Below are 24,636 nucleotides of genomic sequence, written 5' to 3' on the forward strand. Positions count from 1 at the left end.
TTAGCGTTGTTTGTGCACACTCTGTCGTGCCCTGTTGTCATAAATGCTAACCTTCAGAAGTTGGTCTTTGCTGCTAATTGTAGCAAACAGGCTTTCTACAGCACTCTCATTGTCAGCAACCAGTCTTTCCCTGGCCTTGACAGCTTCAGCCAGCATGGCTTCTGTGACCTTTAACCTTTGGCCCATCTGTTCAGCCAGATCACGCGCATGGCTCTGTGACTGGTTCAGCAATGATTCAGACATTTGCTACGGACAGAGGGGGGAAAAATAAGCACTGAAATACAAATGACATAAACCAGAACAGTAAAAACTATAAGGAACCTGGCCTTAATGAGTGACTATTTGTCAGCCAACCTCCATATCCTTTGTCTTGCCCTCCAGGGAGAGCTGCAGCTGGCTAATGATGGAGTCCTTCTCCCTCAGTGATCTGTTCAGGTTGTCTTCCACATCTTGCTTGGCTCTTTGAAGGTTCTTTAGGGTACTTGCAAGATGCTGCAGCTCTGCATCCTTCTCCTTAATCAGACTGTCAAAATTCTGCAAAGAAAGGAGTAGAAAGGAGTATGCATAACACTTAATCACAACTATGTGATTATCAATCAATAGAAAAGATCCCAGTTCCGGATACTTACATTGATAGTTTCTTCATTATGAGACAGCAAGTTGTTGAGTCTTTCTAGGTCTCTTTCTTTTTCCCTTAGTAACAGCTGCAGGTGGTGTATCTCATTGTCTTTTTCTTCAATAGCAGCAAATTTCTCATCAAGTGCTTGCTGTAAGAGAACAAACAAACATGTCAGAAACCAGGCAAAGTCACCATGGTTAAAAGATTGCAGTGAAGGAATACCCACCTCCAAAGCCTTCTCCTTTTCTTTCAACCTTTGCCGCAGTTTGGAGAGAATACTGTCGTTACTTCCTGGACTTTTGCTCTGCTCAAAGTCTCTGACCATGTTCATGTATTCCTGACAAACACATAAAAACAATGTTACTAAATACACCGCACTCAGAAGAACTGGATGTCACTTTGGAGCACCAACTTCTCTTTGGCTCCGATTGCTTTCATGACATGCTTATAATCCAGCTGACAGGCTTTGCTGCTAGCTAACTGCTCTCCTATGATTACTGTTTTATCATGTGTGGTGGCTCGAAACAGCAGTAATGGGCTAAAATTCAATTTTTACACATACTTAGGCTAAGTAAAAAAGGAAGCAACTCATTTTTTTATCTTTTGAGCTAAAGTCTGTCTGCATAAGTTTAGTGATGATGTGTCACCTGTAGCTGCTGCTCTTTATCAGCCAAGGTGGATGTGAGACGCTGGATGGTGACCTCATGGGCCTGCAGCTTTGTTTTGGTTTGGTCCAGCAGCTCTTGGTACTGCTGCTCCAGAGCACTCTCCCTTTCCCCGATCTCCCCACTCAGCTTTTTCAGCTGATTGTGTAAATCCTTGTGGAGGAAATTATAATAATGTCACACAAAAGTCAATATTTAAACAGATAATGAAAAATCAACACAACAACAAAACGATTAAGAGGAGAATGCCTGCTCGTTTTATTGTGGATACAGTCCTGTCATCCTCCTATCTTACATTAAGCGCTTTGTCTCCTTTCTTTTTCTGTTGTTGCAGGTCCTCCAACTCCACCTCAAGCTGATCCTTTGCCTGCTGTAAGTCAGCCAGCTCTTGCTCCTTCCTATCCAGTGCTCGCTGCAGTTTTTGGGCTTCAAGCACCTTGGTGTGGTGTTCCCCCTGTAATTGGGCCAGCTCTGTTTGCTTTTCCATTAATAGGTTTTGGTGTTCCTCTGCTCCCTGAAGGAGAAAAAAAATATTGACTTCTATCTGTTTAAGGCACATATAGAGCAGAGTACACATTGTGGTAACAGTATTATGAGGAATGTCTTTGTATAAAGTTTGGTTCTATATAAAAGGTGTATATAACATACCTGGTATTTCTGCAGTTGGGCTTTATGTGCTGCATCTCTAGCTTTGGCTAAAGCATCATCTCTGTCCTCAATCTCATGACACAGCTCAGCAATCTGCAATACAAAGACAGACAGGTTGGGCCTGAAACTTTGCATAATACAGAGAAGAGATACAATGACAATAACAAAGTAAATAATAAATTACCTCTTTTTCCTTTTCTCTGAGGACCTGAGTGAGTCCCTGGATGGTTTTATCTCGCTTTAGAGCATTTTTCTTCTCAGAGTTTAGTTCATTCTCCTTCTCCTCTAACATCACTGACAGAGTCTGTTTACATGAAGCAGTTAGTGATTTCATACAGAGTAATAGATTAATACAATTTAGGGATATTTAATAGAGGAACATGTGAACTACCTTGTTCTGATTCTGGGAATCTTCCAGGGTTTTTGCCAGACTCTCACTGGTGCTTTTAACCAGGTTCAGCTCGTCCGTCAGCAGCTTATTGATCGACTCCAACTGATTAACATCACTCTTCTTCTTAGCAAGAGAACACACAAACAACAGAACAGGAGAAATTAATTAGAGAAGTGTGTTTATCAACAAAGGTACTTGGGACAGATCATTACCAGTGCTACAGTGGTTTGCATAGATGGTGGGATTACTGAAATGAACTACCTTCACTCTGACAGGAGTGTATTCATCATCAAATTCCTCAGAAAGGTCATGCAGAGACTTCAGATCTACTCTATGTTTGCGCTTGGCTTGGGTGCTGACAGAGCCAGCATTTAACCTCTTCAAGACAGGGATGTGACATCCTGCTGGGGCAGACACCTGCTGCTTTGAGATGCAGCGCAGGACCTGAATCAGGTCAGAGATCACCGAAGGTTGACTTGAGGATCTTTGGAGCAGTGCTCTGGCCTGAGCCTTTCCTCCCGAGTCATCAGTGGCCCCATACCTTGCAAAAAACACCCTGGCCTCTCTCAGTTTTCGTTTGAGCGGAGGATCTGTCGGGGTGTCTGAGGAAAGCTCTCGATTCAGTGACTGCAGTGATGTGGAGCGGCGGCTGAATCCGGGTCTAGCCAAGGTTCCCTTACGCTGAATCAGGTCAAGGTACATACTTTGAGAATGGTGGCGTGTGCCCCGGAGCCCAAAACTTCTCATAGTGCTGTCCAGCCCCGCCCCTGATCCCAGCCTACTGCTCCTTAAGCTCAAACGTCCGGAGAATGCCCCTTTACTGACAATCCTATCCAGACTCACACACCTTCTCATGCGATTCTCCACATAACAACTTTCCCGGAACTGCAGTCCTTCATGAGCCACCTGACATGCAGCTTCATCATCAGGACTGCGGACCCCAGAAGAACTGAGCAAAGCCTTGGAGCTTGCATTTTCCCTCTCACTGCGCTCTGGGTTGTTTTTGTTGTAGATGTGCACGATGCACTGGATAAGGTGTTCCTTCTCTGCTTGCAGCTTTTGGATCTGATTGCCATGTTCCTCCTGCAGTTTGCCAATGTTTATATCAAACTGCACAACCTTCTCCAACCGGAACACACATTTTCCACAGAGGAACTCTCCATGCCCGTCACGAGTCACCTCTCTCCCCAGCACATGGGACAGGATGACTTGTAGCTTCCTCTTTCCTGATGAGCTGAAAATCCAGCGACACTGGCTTCCCACCAAACGGACACCACATATGCGACATGGATCCCTCATGGCACCTTAGATCTTCCACACTCGCCCACTTAAACTGAGTCCAAGAAATCTGTCAGTGACACACCAACTGTCTAGTGACTTAATGGCCATCAGCTCGCCAGACAGAGCCATCTATCATGTTCTCTCAATACACCAGCAAGCGTAGCACAGAGGAGAAAGACTGAGAGCAAAGCACTGTAAGCCCTAAGCCTCAATAATCCCCGCTCCCGCCTCTATTCCACTCTCCCTCATGCATGCAATCAAATCAACAAATCCTCTAGGACTGCTGCAGTGATCTGTGTTAGGGCCCATGCCAGACCATCTCTAGAAAACACTCTCCCAAATACCTTAAAAAAGGCATCAGACACAAAAGCTGGCACCAAGCAGGTAGTGATGGCATCAGCCAATCACTCTGATAGAGCTGATCCTTCCTGGCAGTACATGGAAGATTTAAGATTACAGAGTACTTTCTGGTGACCGTTACTTTGCAATATTCCATTACATCTTTAACTTACAAAAAGTCAAGCATCAAGTCTGTCAAGCATCCCTGATAAACAGGTTTTTCCCCAGTGTTGCAAAATCCTTTACAATGAATGGAACACATTCAACTGTTTAGCCACAGCTCATGAACACCTCTTGCCTACACCATTTTTCCACTTACTAAAGAAAGAAAGCCAATAACAATCCCCGGAGGAAGCGTCTTCAGACAGCAAACTAATCCAGCCTTAACCCTATGGCCCGAGTCTTACGCCAACGCCTAAAGAGGAACCATGGACACTGCCCAGCTAACAGCTTTCTATTTTACACGTCAGCAACACAGCAGCCTGCACAACACTGTGATTAAATGAGACACATTCTCTCTACGCAGTCATTGCTTCTAAGTGGATAAAATATGCATTTGATATTTAACATCTGTGCAACACTAAAATACATCACTTTACCACCATAATTAATTATTTTTGTTTGACATTTCAATGTTAAAAAAAGCAAGTGTCAACTTAGTACTAGTAGCATCATTAGTCAAAGGCTTTACAACCAGCCACTTCACAGATGCATTTTTTTACACTTTACTAGATGCAAACTTTCAGCTTTTTAAATGAAGCTTAAGTTTTTTTGTGAAATTGTCAGAAATACTACAACAAAAGTAATAACACCTTCACACTAGAACAGGGAATTCATTTGAAAAAAAGAAATATGGAAAAAAAAAAGAATCCTAGACACACATTTTACACATTTCAACTATCAAACCAGCAACAGATGCAGAGAAAAGTTTCTGTGAGCTTAAATGATCTGACACATGAAATGATTGTTAAACAAAAAAAGCTTTCTGTGTGTGGCTTACCTATTACAACAAAGCAAAATAACAAGGCAGGAACACATACAGCAAAAAAAGGTACTTTTGGCTGCTCTCTTATTTCCCAAGGGGTTACCACAGCAGCTGGATCTGCATGTTTTGATCTGGCATAGATTTTTAGGGCAGATACCCTTCCTCATGCAACCCTCCTGTTTATTCAGACTTGGAACCAGCGTTAGTAATACAACATCTTGTGACCACCCTGAGCTATGAGTGGGGACTTTTGGTGTGTAAGGCAAATGTGTTAACCATTACACCAGGAAGCAAAGGAAGAATGAAAGCTCTAAAAAAGTTTAAGAATCAGACAAAAAACAGGAAAGAGATTCTAAGTAGCCAACTGCAGTCTGTGCCATTGCAGAGTAGTTTAAGGTAGTTTGTTCTGTATCAAAATAAAACCAACCTGATGGTCCGGCTGAGTTTTATCTCTCTCTCTATCAAGCTCGTCCCTCAGTGCCTGTAAACAGTGAGAGTTCACTTAAATATTGCTTCATATTGGAAGAAGTGTAGAAACTAAGTAAACATATTCAAAAGTATTTAAGTAGCCTATTATTGCTGTAAATGACAAAAACTAAATATATGCACAAAACCAGTAAGCAACTGATCTCTGAGGCATCACTGAGAAAAACCTCTTAAATTTCACATCTTTATGAACATGTAAGCTTCTCACCTTAAGCTCTTGATCTTTATCAGCTATAAGAGCAGATAGCTGTTTAACAGTGTCGGCCGATGGAGCATCTGTCTGCCTGTCTCTGCTGTTTCTCTGATGGATCACAGCATCCTGGTTCTTTAAAGTGATCTTCAGCTGTTCAATGATACTGGGATGAGTAGAAAATGTTGAAAATGCTAAGGTTTTTCTCCAAAAATATATTTTTCAGTATATACACATAGTCTGCTTTTTTTTTGGTTTGTTTTAATTTGTCCCTACTTGTCTTTCTCCTGCAGAGCCTGCTGCAGATCTTTGACGGGGCTGAGGACTGGACCAGTGGTTAAAGTGCTGGGTGGACCCAAGGCTTGGAGCTGCTTCTCCATGTTTATATTCTTAAGTTTCTCCTGCTCAGCGATGGCGGCCATCTTTTCAACCTCTTCCTCTGCTGTTCGTAAACACTGCCATGATGTAAAAATGCCAAAAAACACAAAAGGCAACACAATTATCACCAAAACAAGTGAAACTAACAGCAGACACAATTTGGCTAATATGAGCACTGAACCAAACAAAATATACACAGTGAACTGCAATATCAGGATTTGAAAATTAGCGCTATAATGTCACTCACCTGTTCTAGGTCAGCTATCCTCTTGCTAAATGCATCTCTGAGTGCATCCATCTCCCTCTGAGCTTGCTCTTTCACACGCTGGGGTTCTCCCGATTCTCGGCCAGCCAGACTCTCCAGCGCTTTACTGATGAGCAGTCACGTACAAGAATAAGTTTATCAGCCTACATATTTCTTAAATACTGACTCGCATTACTTTGTGCTGCCATTTATGTATGTCTGAACCAGTGTTAATTTTGTTGACCGATAAGGTTTTGTTTTTTTTCTTCAGACAAAAACAGAGCGACAACTATTTCGCGAACAAAAGTACTAACACTTTTGTCAACAAATAAAAACCAGATAAATTATCAAAAAGAAACGAGATCCAATCAGAACTAATTAAGTTGTGTCAAAATGCGGGATGAGTTGGGAAGTAATCCAATCAGCAATGATCTAAATTATAACTAAAACTAAGTGATGTTTTAGTGAAAAGACTAAACGTCAATCAAAAAAAATCATACTGTCAAAATTAACACTGGTCTAAATGGCATCATGTGTGACTAGCAAAAAACCGAATTAAGAGAATGACACATACGATGCAGACACGAGTAACTCTTGTTTCTCTGCGAGCTCTCTCTTCATCGACTCCAACTCCACCTTCAGCTCAATATTCTATAAACAGACAAAATTTCAGTAAAAACCTCCCATCTGGAGTCATCTCAAACACCAAAGCACAAAAACAAGGCTGGGGAAGCTTCCTCTTAAAGATGACATTTTTTAAATGACACTTTGGGTTAAATGTGCTCACTTAAACAAAGCTGCCACCATAACAATAGTTGAAAAAAGACAAGACAGCTGTTCCAAGGTCATGAATGCAAGATGCTGGCTGAATAAAATCCAGCTGCTGTTGCTCATGTTGTGATCTCATTTCAAAATTGAGGGGAAACACTGAGTCACATGAAGCTTTGCAGGGAGTGGTGTCAGACAAATGTAAGACATTCAGAGTAATGCACGTTTTGTAACACTAAAATAAATACAACACCGTTCTGAATATGTCCTCAGTGGAGTCGTCACATTTCTGCTGCATGCGCTCCTCCATGAAGTAAATGCGCAGCTTCAGGTTAAAGTTCTCTTTCTTCAGAGCTGTGATTTGCTGGGGATCAATGTAAAAAAACCAAACCATAAATATGCAATCAGGCAGTTGAACAACTGATGCATTTCTAACTTTCATCGAGCTGCAATTTAATTTGCATTTCCTTGATTTATTTTAAATGCAAAGAAAACAAGTTGAGAGAAAGAATTGGGCTCAAAGAAGAAATATGAGCACTTCATTTATCAAAAAAAAGCTACCCGACATGTTTACACTGCAGAAAGGGGCCGTGTGTGTATAGTTATTTTTAAAATGCTTATGTGTGTGAAGTAGACTGTGCATCATTGTGCTCTAGGCTCAGAACAGCATACATCTGGTAGTGGGGGTTGGGTGGACAGTCAAAGGGAGGAGTCAGAACTCTGAACCCCTTTGTAAAAACCTCTAATCATGCAGGCCAGACAGCACGGGCCCGAAATTTTCAAGCAAGCATTCCAATCAAATGCTGAAATATTGACTTCAGCCCACCTCAATCCTCCTTCTCCTCCTCTTGCACAAAAACTGCATCACTAAATTTCCTTAAATGGTCAATGTGGTTTGGTTTTCGGCTGAATGGAGAATCAGGTTTTTATCCTGTTTGTTGTACAGGAGGGAGAGTTGACTGCCTCATCCAGACAGCTTATTCTCTGAAGCTACTCGTTAAAAAGCTGTAAATATACAACTTACTGCAAGAAGACAGTATCACCACCTATATGCAACATACAGAACAGAAAGTTGACAGAAATCACTTACATTCTCATAGTCCTTCATGGTGAGAGCTTTAACAGGGGACATTTTTTCAGGGAAGGATGGAGCTGTAAAAACATCAAGAAAGCAGTTTTACTAAAACGAGTCACAACTGCAAGTATAGGCTGCATAGCTCAAAGAATCTCTCCTGCTTTCAAGAATAAGTCATACTTGCTGCTTTCACATATATCCTCACTCTGTTTATGTTGGAGAGATAAGAGACACAGAAAGGAGTTTTCACTGCACAGGCATCAGAGATGGACGAGCTCCCTGAGAGTTGCCCTGTTTAGACCAGTTGAAACAGCTTACAGCTGATCATGTAACACTAGTCAACAACAAATTTCACAACACAAACTCCTGATTCATCATTTGCTGCTGCTTCACAAGACAGCCTCCGTCACACATCACTCTTAAAGTACTACTTACTTGTTTATGTTCACATTATTTCAAAAGTTTAGAGAAATTATGTTGATTTTTGTTGCCTAGTGTATTCAATGAAAACATAGCTCTGAAGCTCTATAGTGGGGTTTATTATTATGGTAAAACCATTAGCTGTTTTCACACATGCACAGTCTGGTTTAGTTCCAACCTGATTCTTTTGACATTTTCAGGAGTTCATTCAAAAATATACTTCAGGACGAGCTTTATTTTACTGGATTTTTCACTAAGATATAATTACTGCTTAATTACTTCAAACTACTGCAGCAAACAAACACTAAATTAGCTTTCTTAAAACATTAATGCACCGTTTACTTCATTAGGGTTTTTTTTCTCCAAATAAAATACTACTTATGACATTGTGGGTGTCCATCCACTCATAAGAGCGTCCATTCATTTCCTAATAAAGATTTGTTATTAGGAAAGCTGTGGACAGCTCCAAGACTTGATAAACACTCAATAACTATGGACTCCTCTAAAACTGAATGGAGATGTGAAACGAAGTTAATTGATGTCTGCAGAGCAGCGGAAGGCTAAAAAAAGATATCAAAGTGCGTTCAACATGCAATTTCCTCTGTCTGAATTGTCATTAAGAAATGGCAGTTAAGGGAAACTGTGGGAGTCAATAAAAGCTCAGGAGGAGAAAAGCTTTCTGACAGGATAAAAAATTCTGGGCAGAAAGGACAAGGAAACCTTCAGTTTCGCTGCAAAATGCATGTAACAGGGATATACTCAGTGGTAAATTCTTTTGTGCCTTTCAGCTCTTTTGTAGACTATTTCTGAACACAGAGCCAGCACAAAATTGATGTGACCTTCAGATAAACACTGGCTGCTGCCAAAGGCAAAAGTCATTTCATTCGTATAGTCAACAAGGCTGATATTAATGCTCAGCCTATATTAGTGCATATTTAATGTGCAGTGGTTTAGCTTTAGTTGACCTGTTCACACTTTACTGGTGTTGATGCACCAACAGCAAACAAGAAAGAATTATTAAAGCTTAGGAAAAAAAGAAAACAGACGAATCTGTACGATTCTGGATGTAATGCTATCTCTAAACTATCAGCTACTGTCTCACAGTCATTTAGCTTTCTGATTAGATTATTTACAGTTTCTCTACATTGGTAAACAATGATCGGGACAAGGAACAGGAAGGCTTCAACTCGATATCTGTTATGCAAATATTTGGCTACAGCGGAAGCCCCAAAACACTGGCCACGGTCCCCAAAGGCCAAGTTAGGAAACAGTTGAGTTCCAAGACTGCATAATGACTAAAAGTATAGTTACATAAAAAGAGCACTTGTGATACCAGAAAGATTGCACAGACAGAGAGAAGAAAGGAATCCACTAAGTCAGTAGTGTCAAACTCCAAGCCTCGAGGGCCGGAGTCCTGCAGGTTTTAGATAACACCCTGGGTCAACACACCTGAATGAAATGATTAGCTCACTACCAGGCTTCTAGAGAACTTCAAGACATGTTGAGGAGGTAATTCAGCCATTTGAATCAGCTATGTTGGATCAAGGACACATCTAAAACCTGTAGGACACCGGCCCTCAAGGCCTGGAGTTCAACACCTGTCCTGTGCACTAAGTATTAGCAAAATCTGGACGCAAACATCATCCAATCAGTCAATTCAAACTAAAAAAAACATCACAGAAGCCATTATATAACTGAAAGTTTGCCATAAATATAGCACAAGCTTAAGCTTATTTGTTTGACTGCACAATCACCTAACCTGAACATGAATACATCACTCCATGAAGTTATGTGCACAAAAAGTCTGGGGAAAAAAAATCATTTACTAGCTGCAAAAAACATTTGCAATATCTGCTATTTACATATCGTGCATGCCAGAGTTATTTCTGTTATTTGTTTTCAAGTATTTAAGTGAATAAAAGGTAACGGCGCCTTATCATTTTAGGAATGCGGTTTGTTTTGAATATGGAAGCCTATCCAAACCTATGGATTCATCTATAAAACTGTTGTGATGTTTAAACATCTGCAGGTGCTGCTGAAAAAATGTATTTCACTTTATTTCAGATATTAAAACATTTGCTAACAAGAACAGTCGTTTTATCCAGTCGTCAAAACAATGTTATTGTTTGTGTCTGTCTGAGCACTGCAAAACAGTCGGAATATAAGTCAGATGCTGACCTATTAGGGCTGCTCAATTAATCGAATTTTAATCACGATTACGATCTGGGCTTTCAACGATCATTAAAAATGACTGAGCCGATTATTAGCCCCTCCCTAATTTATCCGCGACACCTTAAAGGCCGGTCCGTGAAAATATTGTCGGGCATAAACCGGTCCGTGGCGCAAAAAAGGTTGGAGACCGCTGATTAAGAGGACCCGAGGGAAGCTCGGAAAGCTAAGCAGAAGTTATTTGGAGAGTGACTGCCGTTGGTTGAAAAGAGAGTTTAAAAAAAAAAAAAACTTCAGTGGTGTTGCACACTATTTTATATTATTTTTTTAAAGTCATTGTTAACCCTTTAAAGCCGGTCAGAGCAGCACGCTCCGTTTTGCGTAACTATTTTTAAATCCCTGTAGAACCTGAACCGTGTAAGCTAGCGCAATAATTTGTTTTGCATATGAAACCGGAGGAGTTGTACTTACATCTGATGCCATCAGCTTGTCCTCGGTCACGGTTTCGTTCCACATATAGCTTTGCAAAAATTGCATAAAAAGCGCTTGCAGGAACAAAAACATAATATTCCAGAAACACGCTTTGCCGTTCCTATCAGCTGTTCGTAACACTTCCCACAGTGAAATGATGCACATGCTGTTTTCTTTGCAAATCTGCATCATAGGATTGTTTTTTGTTTTTCCTGCAGTATATAAAAATTGCTGTATCTCCAAAATAAAACTATGAAGACACTCAAAATAAATTTCCTGTTGTTGTAAACTATTTTTTGCAACTTTATTGTATTTAAAGTTTTGAGGGATAAGCCTCTTAAATTTCTCCAAGTAGAAATATATGTAAACAAAACAAAAGCGATTTTCAATTTTTTTTGTAGTTTATTGCACTTTTTTGCAATTTATGTAATTACTATGGACTTAATGCATACATATTATTAAAATATGGGCTATAACAGTTGTATTGATGTATAGCAACTTGAAATGCTCCCACAAATGGCACTACAGCATGTAAAAAAAAAATATAAGCTCTGGTGGACTTGGTTCTATAGTAGGTCTTAAAGGGTTAAATAAATATCGTCAAATAATCGTGATCTCAATTTCAGTGAAAATAATCGTGATTATCATTTTTGCCATAATCGAGCAGCCCTATGACCTATATCTATAAATTAACCATTTATTGGCTTGTGTGTATAAATCTAACTCTGTGTATATTTTTGGCATACATCAAGAAGAAAGTATAAATGGGATTAGCTTATTATCATCATCCAGCTATTCCCTCATCGCAGCTCTGAAAACAAAAGCCATGGGGTGGGTGACAGCAATGATTCAGCAATGGCATTAATTAATACACATGAGACGAACACACCTGAGCATGAAAAATGAACAGGGAGGAGAACAAAAGAGAATCTTACTGTACCTGACATGCTGTCTGCAGAAAATTCTTCAGCACCTATGGAATCAGGCAGCCGGCAGCTGGGGACACAATCATTTGTTATTCATGCAGCCGAGTCACTATGAATATCTGACTAAATATCACTGTCACACTCCCAACATATTTAACAAAAAAAAAACGCAAATTTAAAAAAAATAAAAAGAACTAAAGCTCTCAAACACAGCAGACACCGATTCATGTGTTTCAGAAAAACACAAATTCATGATGTTCACACATTACTCACGCTGGCCAGTTCCACTGAGCCCCAAGGATGCTCCATAAATAGCTTAAGAATGACTCTCTGCCTTATTTACATCCACTATGGTAGAGCTGCCTTTCTGTGTGTGTGTGTGTGTGTGTGTGTGTGTGTGTGTGTGTGTGTGTGTGTGTGTGTGTGTGTGTGTGTGTGTGTGTGTGTGTGTGTGTGAGAGAGAGAGAGAGAGAGAGAGACCATGTGCCAGTGGCAGCCTGGAAGACAGAGAAACCAATGGATGGAGATGGCTTTCATTTGTGCACAAGCAGAGCACTGTGGCTCTGATCAGCTAAGCGTCAGACAGTGATGGGACGGTGGCGTCACTCACTGACACAGTATAATACACCAAACACCAGCAACACACACATCTGGAACCAGGAATGCACCGCTACACCACAACCGGGCATACCAATAACTATCATGTGCATAAACAGGAACATGAACTATCTGGGCCCAGGTTCATGTTCCTCCACCCTGACCGTTGCATGGAATAGCATGAAGTTCAGCAGTGAATAACTTCCTCCAAAACCTCTCTGCATTAGAAAAACCACAGTGCTACTGCTTCTTCGTTGAATTCCCCTGAGTCGATTTACAATTCTAATCAGACAAATATATTAAAATATTTTGTCCAGGTTCAGTCCTTTTCCAGGCTTTCTGCGACTCTGTGGAGACTGAATGTCCCTGCTATAAATAGGCTGTTTATTGCTTCTAAAGTTTCAGACTCAAACACAATGACACTGCTCTTTCCCATCTTTGTTTTGAGGAACGGGTACATTACAGTGATTTAACGAAGATCCGACGTCAACTGAAAATAGTTATTATTATTATAATTTAGAATAGCAAATCACAGCTGATGCAATTCAGCAACCAGAAAACAAATCGGTCAAATACTGCTTGTTCATGTGCATGTGCATGGATAAAAGGAACACAGTATCCCTCCACAAACACACTGAAGGTCGGTAAAACTCTGCTGACAAGTATTGCATCACTGAGGTTTCACATGCCAAGAAAAACCCCTTCCTGTGTAAATGCAGAGGAAGCACTCTACAGCAACAGCGTAAAGCAAGAGCCATAAACACGTAAAACAACTTCCAAAAACAGCATCTCACATTAAACCTTCCCATAAAGAAGCCAAGACATTAACACTGACCCCTTTGAGTGTTTTTGACAGAGTTTTGACAACGGTTCAGTTGTAGTAACCCCTCCAGCACCCAGTGGAAACAATGTAACAGCATGTAAACAGTGACTTCCTCTTTTTCTCACTTTGTTCAGCTGCTACTGGAAATCATGAACGCGGCTAAGCTCACGCACAGTAATTATAAAAAAAAACCCCACAACATTAAGTCGAGCAAGGTCACAATTTCGAAACTAAAAGACTAAAGTGAGTCGGGTTTCAGAATTACCCAACAATGCACACCACACATATCAGCTGACATCTTGAATTACTGAGGTATGCTTACCACCTGGATGAAAGCTTTTCCACCAAACACAAGCTGTGCCTGGTCCTTAAAAGGGAAACTAACAAGGGGACACTAAACGCATTAAGGCAGAGATGCGAAAACTAGCTTATCTGTAAGAATGAAAAAGAAGCTGTAAACTAGCTACATTGTTCAGCACTACCCAGGAAGAGCACAGTGCAGCAAAGCTAATGATGAACGCTTCACCTACCACAATCACGCTCTTTCTCCACGTAACGGAGAGCACGCGGGAAAAAAGGAAAGGAAATAAATATAAAAATGTTAACTCCTCATTTTGTGACAATAGTGGCAGAGACGCCGCTGATGCGGTCTGACAGTGCTTCTCATAATTTCCGCTTTCTTTCACTCTCTGCATGACAGCTCAACACGTCGTGCTGCCACTCGCGGCAACATCACAGCAACATCGACAGAGCTGAGTATGATTCGTAACCGTGCCACAAGCAGTGGTCAGTACAGAGCATCCTTTCTGGACCAGTGTTCACAGCCTATCAATTCACCCCCCCCCCCCCCTCCCCCTTCCTTCATTGGCATTTTCTTCCCAGCTAAACGAAACGTTACTACCGTTAGATACGCATTTACTGGACTTCGATGTTAACTGTTTATATGAGTAATATTTTTCCAAATAGTGTGTATGTCAATATGACCTGCTGCAGACAGACAAGCAACTTAAAGTGGGAAAAACTGTGTATATAGCAATTATCTATGGCAATTATATATTTAGTAGCTTTTGTTTTGTTTCCGTTATTTCCCCAGCACATTTTCATAATCAAATCTATATTACAGATGGCTACTACAACATGGAAGCATAATTTTACATGTACGTATGATCCCCTAAATAGAAGATGACCTAATATTGCTACACCCAAATTATAAAACAGACGTTTCTTGTTAAACCTACAGTAATAAAAGCTAAGCAAAGACATTTTCGCAGACGACTGTTAAAGAACTTCATTTAGTATCGTTGTGTGTCTAAAACAATACAACTCGAGAGCTTTGGTCTCATAGGCAGGCCCAAGCAGCGGTAACTATGTAAAATATTGTTTTCAGAAGAGCTAAAACATACAGTAACGCTCATACACGCTAGCGTTAGCCCGCTAGCTTTTGTTGACTGTTTTACCTTCCGTTGATGTCAACGGGGAGCGTCACATCGTCCCCCACGACGGAATCCATAATTGTGGTTCACTTATTGTTTGTTCTCGCCAAAGCAATATATCATTTTACCGACTGGACGCAGTGTAAAGTTCAAAAAGCGGGACGGAATTCAAAATAGTCCAGGCTACCGCCATCATGATATGGTAAACGTCACCATTGTGCACGTTGGAAACTGGTGCTGCCTTTAGGCGCTGCAGGAAATATTTGTAACGAAACCTAGCCTGTGATACACCGAAATGATTAGTATTATGATGTAAAGTTACAACAAGCCAGACTGTGTTTTCTTCTTATTTTAAGCTTCATGTTAACATTAGTTCAAAATACAGTTAGGTTCAAGATAATTATTGCTAATGACCTCAAAGTGGGGATATTTTTTCGAGCAGGTCGAAAGGCAGCACGGAGCTGGGTGGATATAGAGACAAAGCGATTGGCCAAAGCAAACACCGTGGGAAGGTTCATAAAGGCTCAAAAATACACACGCTGTCAGCTTGGATGTTTTTTTTTTTCCAACTGTCATTCAGCCAAAGGTATATTTCTGTGCTCGACAACTCCATTATTGGAAAAGACGACTTTTTAATTATATTACCCAATAATCCGTATCCTGTTGACTTAGTATTGATCCAAAACTTCCACTTTTGGATCATTACCAAGATTGATCCAAAAGAGAAAGCGCCAGCATTGATCTAAAACTGTAAGTTTGGATCAATGTTGGCGCTTTCTCTTCCCGAGAGCGCATTAAGACTAAACTAATTTTACTAAACTCCAAAAGGAAATGAACCAGATGACAGATTTGTGTGTTTTTCCGCATATTTACTAGGATGGTAAAAACATCCTTTAGGATGATTTATATGTGTGTGTGGTGAGTGGGACGCCGGGTGTGTTGCTTGATGCCGCAGCATAATTAACATTTGCTCCACTAAGTGGGCTAATTACAACATTTAGTTAAACGACCTTACAGTAATGGCTTCAGTCTCTGTATTTTATCGTCCATGCAAGTTCTGAAAAACATCTATGCCCTCCCTTGTGTAAGCATCTGCTGCACATGAAATAAATCAGAGAACAATAGCGACAGCATGTGGTGTAATTCAAAACTTCAGGCTGTATTCATTATTATTATTATTATTATTATTATTATTATTATTATTATTATTATTATTATCATTATAGCTCAATCTCTAAAGGCTTTCAGTTCTTTGCGTGTCATTTGTTTTGGATTATGTTATTCATTCACATTTTGAGGTGAATTCATACAAACACAAAATGGACTAGAAATCACTAGATTATTTTCTTTTTCTATCAAAGCGCATTAGTGAAGAACGTTTTTCCACCATCAGAGAACTACTTGCTCTAGATTTGGAGGCCAAAATAAACTAATCCCTTTAACTTCTAAGGTTTCAAATATGTGGACATAGAAAAATCATCTGATCATCAGCCGGTCTTAAAATTGAGTAATTACAATCTCACATGAACATATTTATGGGTATTATCATGTCATTATCTAAAATGAGGGCGGCTGTGGCTCAGGTGATTGAGGGTGTCATCTACCGATCTCTCCCTGGCTCCTCCTGTCCATATGCTGAAGCATCCTTGGGCAAAGTACTGCATCCATCAAAGTGTGAGTGTGTGAATGTTAGATAAACAGTGAATAGATATAGATAAAAAAAAAACACTGTATGAATGTGTGTGTTATTGGGTGAATGAGACTTTTAGTAGGAAGCACAGTGAATGCTCAAATTGAATAAAGGCTGGTATATAGATACCAGTCCATTTGCCAATTATTTATTTAAGAAAAACTAAGCCAAAATACAGAAGTGGTGTGAGATTCAATACACCTTCACTTTTTCCATTGAATTAGGAGGGTAAGTAGCAGCCTGGTGCTGCTAATCAAATGCATTTGATTAACTGATCATCAAACGCGTGAGCACCTCTATAAAAACAAACATTTTAGCATTTTGCTCATGAGGAGCATTCAGGTGTGTGTTCACATAATGCCGTGGAGAAAAAATATCATCTATGACAAGAGAAGCGATTATTGCTGCCCATCAGTTTGTGAAGGGTTATAAGGTTATTTCCAAATCATTTTACAGTCAGAACAATTATGGAAAATATTCAGGACATGTCAGTCTTACCAGGAGTGGAAGTTCAGCAAATTTACCCCAAAGTTAGACCATACAATCTTCAGAGAAACCGCAAAAAACCTGAACAACTACATCTCAAACTCTAGAGGTTTTAGTTAGCAGGCAGTGCAGTGAGAAGAAGATTGTAGTGATTGTTTGAACGAACACGGCAGCATTGCTGAGGTTTGCATGGTTGCATCTGAACTGTGCAAACCACAAAATGACTGGAACAATGTCTTTTTCAAAGATGACAACAAAGTGGACATGTTTGGCCATAATGCATAACACCATGTTTGGTAAAAACCAAACACAGCATATCAGCACAAACACTTTATATCAACTGTAAAGCATGGTGGTGGACGGGTGATGATTTGGACTACCATGGGTCCAGGGCACCTTGGAGTCACTAAGTGCACCACAAACTCCTCTGTATAGCAAAGTATTCTGGAGTCAAATGTGAGGCCATCTGTCTGACCGCTAAAGCTTTTCTGGAACTAGGTCATGTAAAAGGACAATGGTCCAAACCACAGCAGCAAATCTACAACAGATTGGCTGAAGAAGAAAAGAATCAAGGTGGTGCAATGTTTCAGTCAAAGAGCTCAACCTGGCAGAAATGCTGTGGTTGGGCCTGTGCAGAGAAAAATTCCCTCAAACCTCAAGGAACGGAGGTGATGCCCTCAGTGAGGTCCAGACTTCAAATGGTCACTGACTACAAATTAATTGCATCAAAGTATTAAAGCTGTAAACCCTGAGCCATCAATAATTGTGCAGTTCATTTAGGTTTCTTAAAAACAAAACACATACACACTGATGATGTAGAGGTATTTAAAAAATGATGTATTAAATATGATTAAAAAACCATGATTATCATGGTTAAAAACAATCCCTACATTTGGATTTATGTTACTTTCTGTTCGGAAAATTTTGAGTCTTTAAAAAAATTTATCAGTTTGTTATTTTTTAATTTGTCCAGAGAAGCCACAAGACCATGTCCAGAGGTAAAATGACAAAAATGGTGTCCATGTTCCAATACTTAGGATCCTGAAGGCCTCTACTCAGGTGTGAGCGATGAATCAACTCACCACGGTGTCACCTTGTGGAAAAAGTTACACCCGTCTGGAGTCATATTGCAATGTCGAAACGCTCTATGTGTTTAATTATAGCTAAGTTGTGCAACCAGTGGCCCGAAAAGCCTTTGTGTCCTTATAGTTCAGCACATATAGATTGATGATATAGAGTGTCGATATTGTTTACTGTATGTCAAAGCCACACATTTTTGCAACTTTATTAGGTTGGTAAATAAGTAAAATATGTTTTGCATCACAGCTTATGGCCAATGGTTAAAGTAAAAATCCAGACACAAATTAAAAGTATTTATTTAACAAATGGACACCGAACAATCACTAAAGAGTAGACAGAGAAACGATGAAGGCAACAGAAACCGTCTTGTTCAGAGTTGGAGGACTTACTCGCTGCATTTGGCTGATATTTCCGAAACAGATTTGAATTATAAAGGCAAGAAAAAAACGTTTGTCCAAGTCCTGCGTAAAATTGTGAGGTATTCTTAGCTTCTTGAAATGTCTACAACAGATTTACAAAAGGAAAAGGAAAATAAAATTCACATATTTGCATAATTTCTTTAAAAACACAAGTGATAGAATAGCACAATCCTGGTACAGTACATGTTTGATTATCATAGAGGAACATAACGGGGAAAAAAAGTTACAAAAATAAAAGAATTAACATTGCAATAAATTTGTTCTCTGGAGTCCCAAATTTACACATAAAACAAATCTATAAACTCCAAGACCAGTTGGGATAACTGATTTTTCGAAAGTTGTCAGAAAGAGTAGTATTGCTTCAACCAACAGAAACTTGCTTCAGTCAGCAACCACATTAACAACATTAAATAACATTAAATTAGCAAGAGGGGATCCATTGTATACAGCGAGGTTTACACAATTATACACATTTGTGTCCAGCTACATCAAAGAAATGTTTTTTTTAATTAATATTATTATCATTTAGTAAAAACTATCTCCACTAGTGTGTCTCTACACTTAATACATACACCTGTGGGAGAGAAGGGGCTTTGTACAGAGAAAACAATTTTAGCCTTAAAAAATACTTCAAATGCTGAGATTTATGCGGGCATGCAAAAGCAGAAATGTTTTTGGGTTTTTTTCAGTAATAAGCTCTCTAATACACCTACAATTGCAGCACTGAACACATTTACATAAATGACAGATGACTGACTTTATGGGAATTCTGTAGTGCTAGATGGGATATCGCTATTATAGTGCATTATACAGCTATGGCAATATTTTTTGATTTGTTTAAGCATGCAAACACTATAAACATTGGGATATTTTTGCACAGTGGTGTAAATACAGCACTATGGCTAGCACTTTAAACAGTTTACCTAGCACCAGGCAGTAGAGCGACGACAGGCTTAGAAATGGAGGTTGATTTGGATTCCTGTATTCACACTACTCTCTCATGTGGCTCAGTTCCCCTCTAAAGATTGCTGTATAGGTGGGGTAGGAGAGGTTTATGACTGATGCTGATTTAAAAAGAACACCTACCTTTTACTGTAAATGATAAATAAAGAAGCAAGGACACTCCACAGTTAGAGAAACACTACTGAGAACCTGAGCTCCATAGTCTCCCTAAACCTGACCCCTAATCTCCATCTAAATTCTCCCTAATCATCAGTGGCATCTGGTCTAGTAAGTATTTAATATACCCCCTGTGGATAGGTATTGGCTTGTGGCTTTGGATGTAATTTACTGAGGGCTAACTGTGTGCCACTGGCTGTTTCCCACATCAGGGAAATCTCCCAATGGAGTAAAACAAATATAAATGTGACTTCTGCTCAATTTAAGCAAACAACTCTCCCTCTGGATTGATTCACCTATGCCGGATCACGAGAAGATGAGCACCAAAGGCAAAAAAAAAAAAGGCACCCCTGACAAATCCTTCCATATAGATTTAAAACACCAAATTATCTTCTCGTTTTCTATTGCACTTAAAGAATATTATTATTATTATTATTATTATTATTATTACTATTATTATTAATTTACATAAGATATACAGGTATAAAAGTTAATTATAAGCATATATATATAAATATGTACATTGAACTAATCCGGATTACTTTAATTCTTTTCTTCTAGCAGAAATAAATTTCTGGTATTTCTCCCCCAAAAGTACGCTCAGTATACAGACTGTATACAAAAATAAGTTACTATAATGTCCACTGATTAACTTGGCCTTTGTCTCCCTTCACTTAGAAATGTTCTGGAGAGATTTTGTGGCATAGCGCCTTTATTTTCTCCAAGTAAGCGTATATGAGAAGATCCTTTTCGAAGAGCCTGAAGAAGGTTGTAGTGCGAGAACTGCCCTGTTCTTTCTCAGCCCTTCTTTGCCCCCGGCTCCAGCCCGAGGTCCCTGTGCTTCCTCCCTCTGTGTTTGCAGTCCAGGGAGTTTGGCAGAGCGAAGCAGGATCTGTTTGGGGGTTGGTGGCATCTTCTTGCTTGGACAGTGTTTGGCCACGGTTTGGACATGGTTTGGTTGGTTGGGAGATTGCGCCATTCTCCACCTATGCGAATGTATCTTGTTCCATCCGTCTTTGCTCTGAAGACACAGTCTCACAGGAAGCAAACAGGGCTCACTTCCAGGTGGTAATGAGAGCCGGGACTAGCTTTTGGCAGGTTGTAAATGTCAACCACAGGGAGGAGTGTGGGGTCTAGGGAGTGGAACACAAAATGGGTCTGGTGCCAGCGCCCATCTTTTATCTGAAATATTGAAAATATCAGAATTAGAGCAACTTTTTTATACCCACAGTTTTTGGTATGCTTTGAATGCTTTAAATTCAGTAACGATATAACATGTAATAAACAAGATAACTGGATCTCAGTCTTACCCAGCAGGAATCCTCCAAGACTTCTGGCTCCAACTCTCCTCCCACCTCAAACACCTCCCCACTCCAGGCCTTGAATTTCACAGACCCCTGTTCAACAGGCTGATCCTCAGCTGACCTCCAAATAGAGACATCCAGGCAGTGGATGATGATGTGCTGCACGGCCTCTGAGCTCAGCAGGTGGAGGAAGTTCATCTGAACACGACCAACACTGACTGTTGGCTAGAGAAAAGGAGATGGTTAACAAGTTTATTTTATGTGTAACCTTTATAAATATTTTATAATTTTGTGGAAACTGGGGGATATCACTATCTCATGCATACTTTGGACACTGTTAATGGTTTCAGGCAAGTCTGTCCACCTCCGGTAAAGTTGCAGGTGACTTCTATTGTGTCTGACATGCAACCCAGGTTGGGGTCAATCCAGTACGTGCCTGAAAATAAAAACATGTTTTAGGATCATTTGACTATCTATACACAAAACTGTTCACCCTCTGTGCCGTGCACACCATTCTCACCATCATTTAACTTCTGTTCACAGCTGTGCAGGTCCCTGCAGATACGGCCAGGGTTGGTCCGAGTGCCCAGTGGGTTCTTCAGGCTCTGGATCAGGTTACTGAGGTAGTGGAGGGTCTTGAAGATCTCTGCACCTTGGTCCAGCATCGGCAGGTCCATCACAGGCTTATTCTAAAAACACAAGAGTCTTTTAAGTTGTCAACAGATTATAAAGTATAACAATGGGGAAACACTATCAGCATTTTCCACTAACCTCAGTCCTGAGTGGGGTGGGTAAATCCATAAACAATACACCATCTTCTTTCTACATCAAAAAAACCCCCAGTTTGAATTTAATCAGTGACATTGTATCTTCTAACACATATCGGGTGTAATGAAACCAGCAAGTATAACATGTCTTACAAATGACAGAGGGACACCTGGAGGACCCTAAAGGAAATAAAAAACAGGCATTAGGCATTAGGCTTGCATGTGTCATGCAAGCTGGAAAATAATATTTGGTTAAACGCTGAGGGAAAAAAAACTTACTGGACGTCCAGGTGGTCCACGAGGTCCAGGAGATCCCTAACAGGGAAGAGAACATAATTTTTATATTAACTTTTTGTCATTCAAGTCACCACAGTAAAATTAAAATCCATTGTAACAGGAGGGAAAGACGATGCTGTGCAAACATACCCTTGGACCTTGAGCTCCCTGTTCAGAGAGAGAAAAACATATTTTTAGCCAGAATTCTGCAATCAACTCTGCTTTTTGCACTCTTAATGTAAACAAATGGGAAAAAAACAAGTGATAGATATGATAAAAGACAACGAAAACTCACAGTCTCGCCACGATTGCCTTTCTGTCCTCGAGAACCCTGTAAAGTGTACATAAACCAGTGAGTATGCTGAAAGACATCAGCGCAGAGAAATGTCAAAGCTTCTGTCATGTACAAAACGTACTGCTCTTCCATTGGGACCAATAATTCCTACGGGACCAACAATTCCTCGTCTACCCTAAAGGAGAAAAAAAAAGAATGAGCATTCCAGAGCTTTTTATCAGAATGATCTAAATCATCACGTTACTTACCACTGATCCTTGGGGCCCTTTTGGCCCTCTTATGCCCTTTGGCCCAAAGTCTCCTGGAGGCCCCTGAAAGTGATACATATTTACACACAGCCATTACACACTTTGTCAGTTTGGCCTAAAACATATGTTTACACTAACCTATCTCTGACTATAGATTTTGCTTCATCTCGGAACACTGGATAAGCTCTGATGGCTTCAATATTGAATTGAATTTAGGAAAAATGAGCTATAGTGGTCTTCCCCGCCATGTGACATGATTAGTCACACACCAGTGTTTATTTGACATTTGTATAAAATGTGATTTATAGGTTTATAATAGTACACAACACAAACTTGTGCAAGCACCAACAATTTCAGCTTAGTCAGGGCCAGGAGTTGCAACATCTGGTCTAGACCTGAACAACAAATCAAGTGTAGTGTTAGTTCACACAGGGCACCAAGTCAAGTTCAGCTGAAGTCCTGGCAGATCAGATGATGGCTTACCCTTCAATGATTTCAACTAGGAATTATCATAAAGGGCGTACTGTTTATGCTGCTTGAGTTTGCATTTGCTGTGCAACTGCAAGCCGCTTTGTAACCCACCCCCATCTGAGCTCCTCCTTTTCGTTCTCTTCCTGTCTTAATCAATGTCATTGTCACGTGTTGTCTAAGTTACCTGCACTATTCTGTCCTCATCTAGATAATAATGACTGTGTACTGTAAATGAACTGCCTTAAATATGTGTGGAAAATTTTATTAGTGTTTTGTTGTACACGTACCCTTGGTCCAAAAACTCCCAGAACTCCTGGAAAACCTGACTCTCCTGTGTCACCCTGAGTGAGAATTTAATGAAGAATTAATTTAAAAGGAAAATTAAATATAACTCAACATCTACTCCTTGTTATGTATACTACTGTATCTGTTGCTGACACTCACAGGTTGTCCTTTAGGTCCTTTGTCGCCCTGTGGCCCTGGCAATCCCATTCCACCTTTGAAGCCTCTTTTTCCGGGAGGTCCACTCTGACCCGGAAGACCCCGCTCACCCTGAATGGATGAATGACTGCATTTTTATTAAGGCTGTCATACTGTACTAGTATAGTATATTCCATCCATCCATTCGCTTCCGCTTATCCTTTTCAGGGTCGCGGGGGGCGCTGGAGCCTATCCCAGCTGTCATAGGGCAAGAGACGGGGTACGCTCTGGACAGGTCGCCAGTCTGTCACAGAGCCAACACACAGGGACAGACAACCATTCGCACTCACATTCATTCACACATTCACACAGTATATTGTACTAGTATATTCCTTATTTGAGGTAGCTATTGCTAATTGAAAAGAATATCCCTCCTACCTTTGGTCCAAAAGCTCCCTGATCTCCTGGGAGTCCTGGAACGCCAGTTTTACCACGCAAGCCAGCTTTTCCAGGAAGACCAGCCTCCCCATCGTCACCATGCTCTCCCTAGATTCATTTTGAGAAGGTAAAATGAGGAAGAAGAACATGTTTAACTGAGCTGATAAAATAAACAAGGTTTTATCCTGGCATTAAGAAGACAAAATTCAAAAGCAAATTCATCAGGCTGTTTCGCATCTTTTAAACTCATTTCCTGGATGGAAACAGGATTTAATGGCCACTAATGAAATTAATAATATGATTTCCTTGATCATCTCACCGGGATTCCTTTACTGCCATCTTTTCCTGGGACTCCATCCACCCCGGGTACACCCTCCTGACCTTCTCGGCCCACCACACCTCTAGGACCAGGAGGACCACCTACACCCTACAGAGCAGAGCAGGCTCATCAAATAACTACAGCAAATCCTGTGAAATGCATCATTTAAGCTCATTTTACTTGACAATGAAGACAATCCATTTTACCGAAAACACATTTTTTCTAGACAGATAATTTGCAAAAATGTTTCTTTTTAATTAAACACTAAATGAACCTGCTGTGGGTGTATGAAAACAAGTCACTTACTTCTGGTCCTCTGGCTCCTTTTGGTCCTGGCTGACCCTGTTTGCCTTTCTGACCCTTAAGAATGAGAGATAGAAAGTTTTAAGTGTGCAG

The 24,636-nt window shown here is 40.2% G+C and overlaps 2 protein-coding genes across 3 annotated transcripts in view; both read right to left on the reverse strand.

Annotated features, from left to right (window-relative positions):
• cdk5rap2 (CDK5 regulatory subunit associated protein 2) overlaps positions 1 to 15,147 on the reverse strand; it is a 41,822-nt gene extending 26,675 nt beyond the window's left edge. Inside the window, exons 1-18 of one of the 2 annotated variants that reach the window (XM_080872818.1) lie at positions 14,933 to 15,147; positions 12,070 to 12,125; positions 8,085 to 8,146; positions 7,248 to 7,358; positions 6,801 to 6,877; positions 6,230 to 6,353; positions 5,881 to 6,059; positions 5,623 to 5,770; positions 5,356 to 5,409; positions 2,324 to 2,443; positions 2,117 to 2,236; positions 1,933 to 2,025; positions 1,580 to 1,798; positions 1,267 to 1,437; positions 846 to 956; positions 630 to 767; positions 355 to 534; positions 52 to 246 (exon numbers count right to left, since the gene is read on the reverse strand). In XM_080872818.1, the coding sequence (XP_080728944.1) occupies positions 52 to 246; positions 355 to 534; positions 630 to 767; positions 846 to 956; positions 1,267 to 1,437; positions 1,580 to 1,798; positions 1,933 to 2,025; positions 2,117 to 2,236; positions 2,324 to 2,443; positions 5,356 to 5,409; positions 5,623 to 5,770; positions 5,881 to 6,059; positions 6,230 to 6,353; positions 6,801 to 6,877; positions 7,248 to 7,358; positions 8,085 to 8,146; positions 12,070 to 12,125; positions 14,933 to 14,985 (2,211 nt within the window). In that variant the 5' untranslated portion in view covers positions 14,986 to 15,147. Of the gene's footprint in view, positions 1 to 51; positions 247 to 354; positions 535 to 629; positions 768 to 845; positions 957 to 1,266; positions 1,438 to 1,579; positions 1,799 to 1,932; positions 2,026 to 2,116; positions 2,237 to 2,323; positions 2,447 to 5,355; positions 5,410 to 5,622; positions 5,771 to 5,880; positions 6,060 to 6,229; positions 6,354 to 6,800; positions 6,878 to 7,247; positions 7,359 to 8,084; positions 8,147 to 12,069; positions 12,126 to 14,932 lie in introns of both variants that reach the window. The other variant, XM_080872817.1, reaches the window with a different exon arrangement.
• A 3,297-nt stretch (positions 15,148 to 18,444) lies between these two features.
• The window catches only part of col27a1a (collagen, type XXVII, alpha 1a), a 71,985-nt gene continuing 65,793 nt past the window's right edge, over positions 18,445 to 24,636 (reverse strand). Inside the window, exons 46-61 of the mRNA XM_080865961.1 lie at positions 24,547 to 24,600; positions 24,241 to 24,348; positions 23,922 to 24,029; positions 23,508 to 23,615; positions 23,351 to 23,404; positions 22,593 to 22,655; positions 22,466 to 22,519; positions 22,345 to 22,380; positions 22,200 to 22,217; positions 22,053 to 22,088; positions 21,927 to 21,953; positions 21,778 to 21,828; positions 21,527 to 21,695; positions 21,333 to 21,442; positions 21,013 to 21,231; positions 18,445 to 20,884 (exon numbers count right to left, since the gene is read on the reverse strand). Coding sequence (XP_080722087.1) covers positions 20,738 to 20,884; positions 21,013 to 21,231; positions 21,333 to 21,442; positions 21,527 to 21,695; positions 21,778 to 21,828; positions 21,927 to 21,953; positions 22,053 to 22,088; positions 22,200 to 22,217; positions 22,345 to 22,380; positions 22,466 to 22,519; positions 22,593 to 22,655; positions 23,351 to 23,404; positions 23,508 to 23,615; positions 23,922 to 24,029; positions 24,241 to 24,348; positions 24,547 to 24,600 — 1,362 coding nt within the window. The 3' untranslated portion in view covers positions 18,445 to 20,737. The remainder of the gene's footprint in view (positions 20,885 to 21,012; positions 21,232 to 21,332; positions 21,443 to 21,526; positions 21,696 to 21,777; positions 21,829 to 21,926; positions 21,954 to 22,052; positions 22,089 to 22,199; positions 22,218 to 22,344; positions 22,381 to 22,465; positions 22,520 to 22,592; positions 22,656 to 23,350; positions 23,405 to 23,507; positions 23,616 to 23,921; positions 24,030 to 24,240; positions 24,349 to 24,546; positions 24,601 to 24,636) is intronic.

Source organism: Rhamphochromis sp. 'chilingali' (genome assembly GCF_963969265.1).
Source record: "Rhamphochromis sp. 'chilingali' genome assembly, chromosome: 2".
Lineage (NCBI taxonomy): Eukaryota > Metazoa > Chordata > Actinopteri > Cichliformes > Cichlidae > Rhamphochromis > Rhamphochromis sp. 'chilingali'.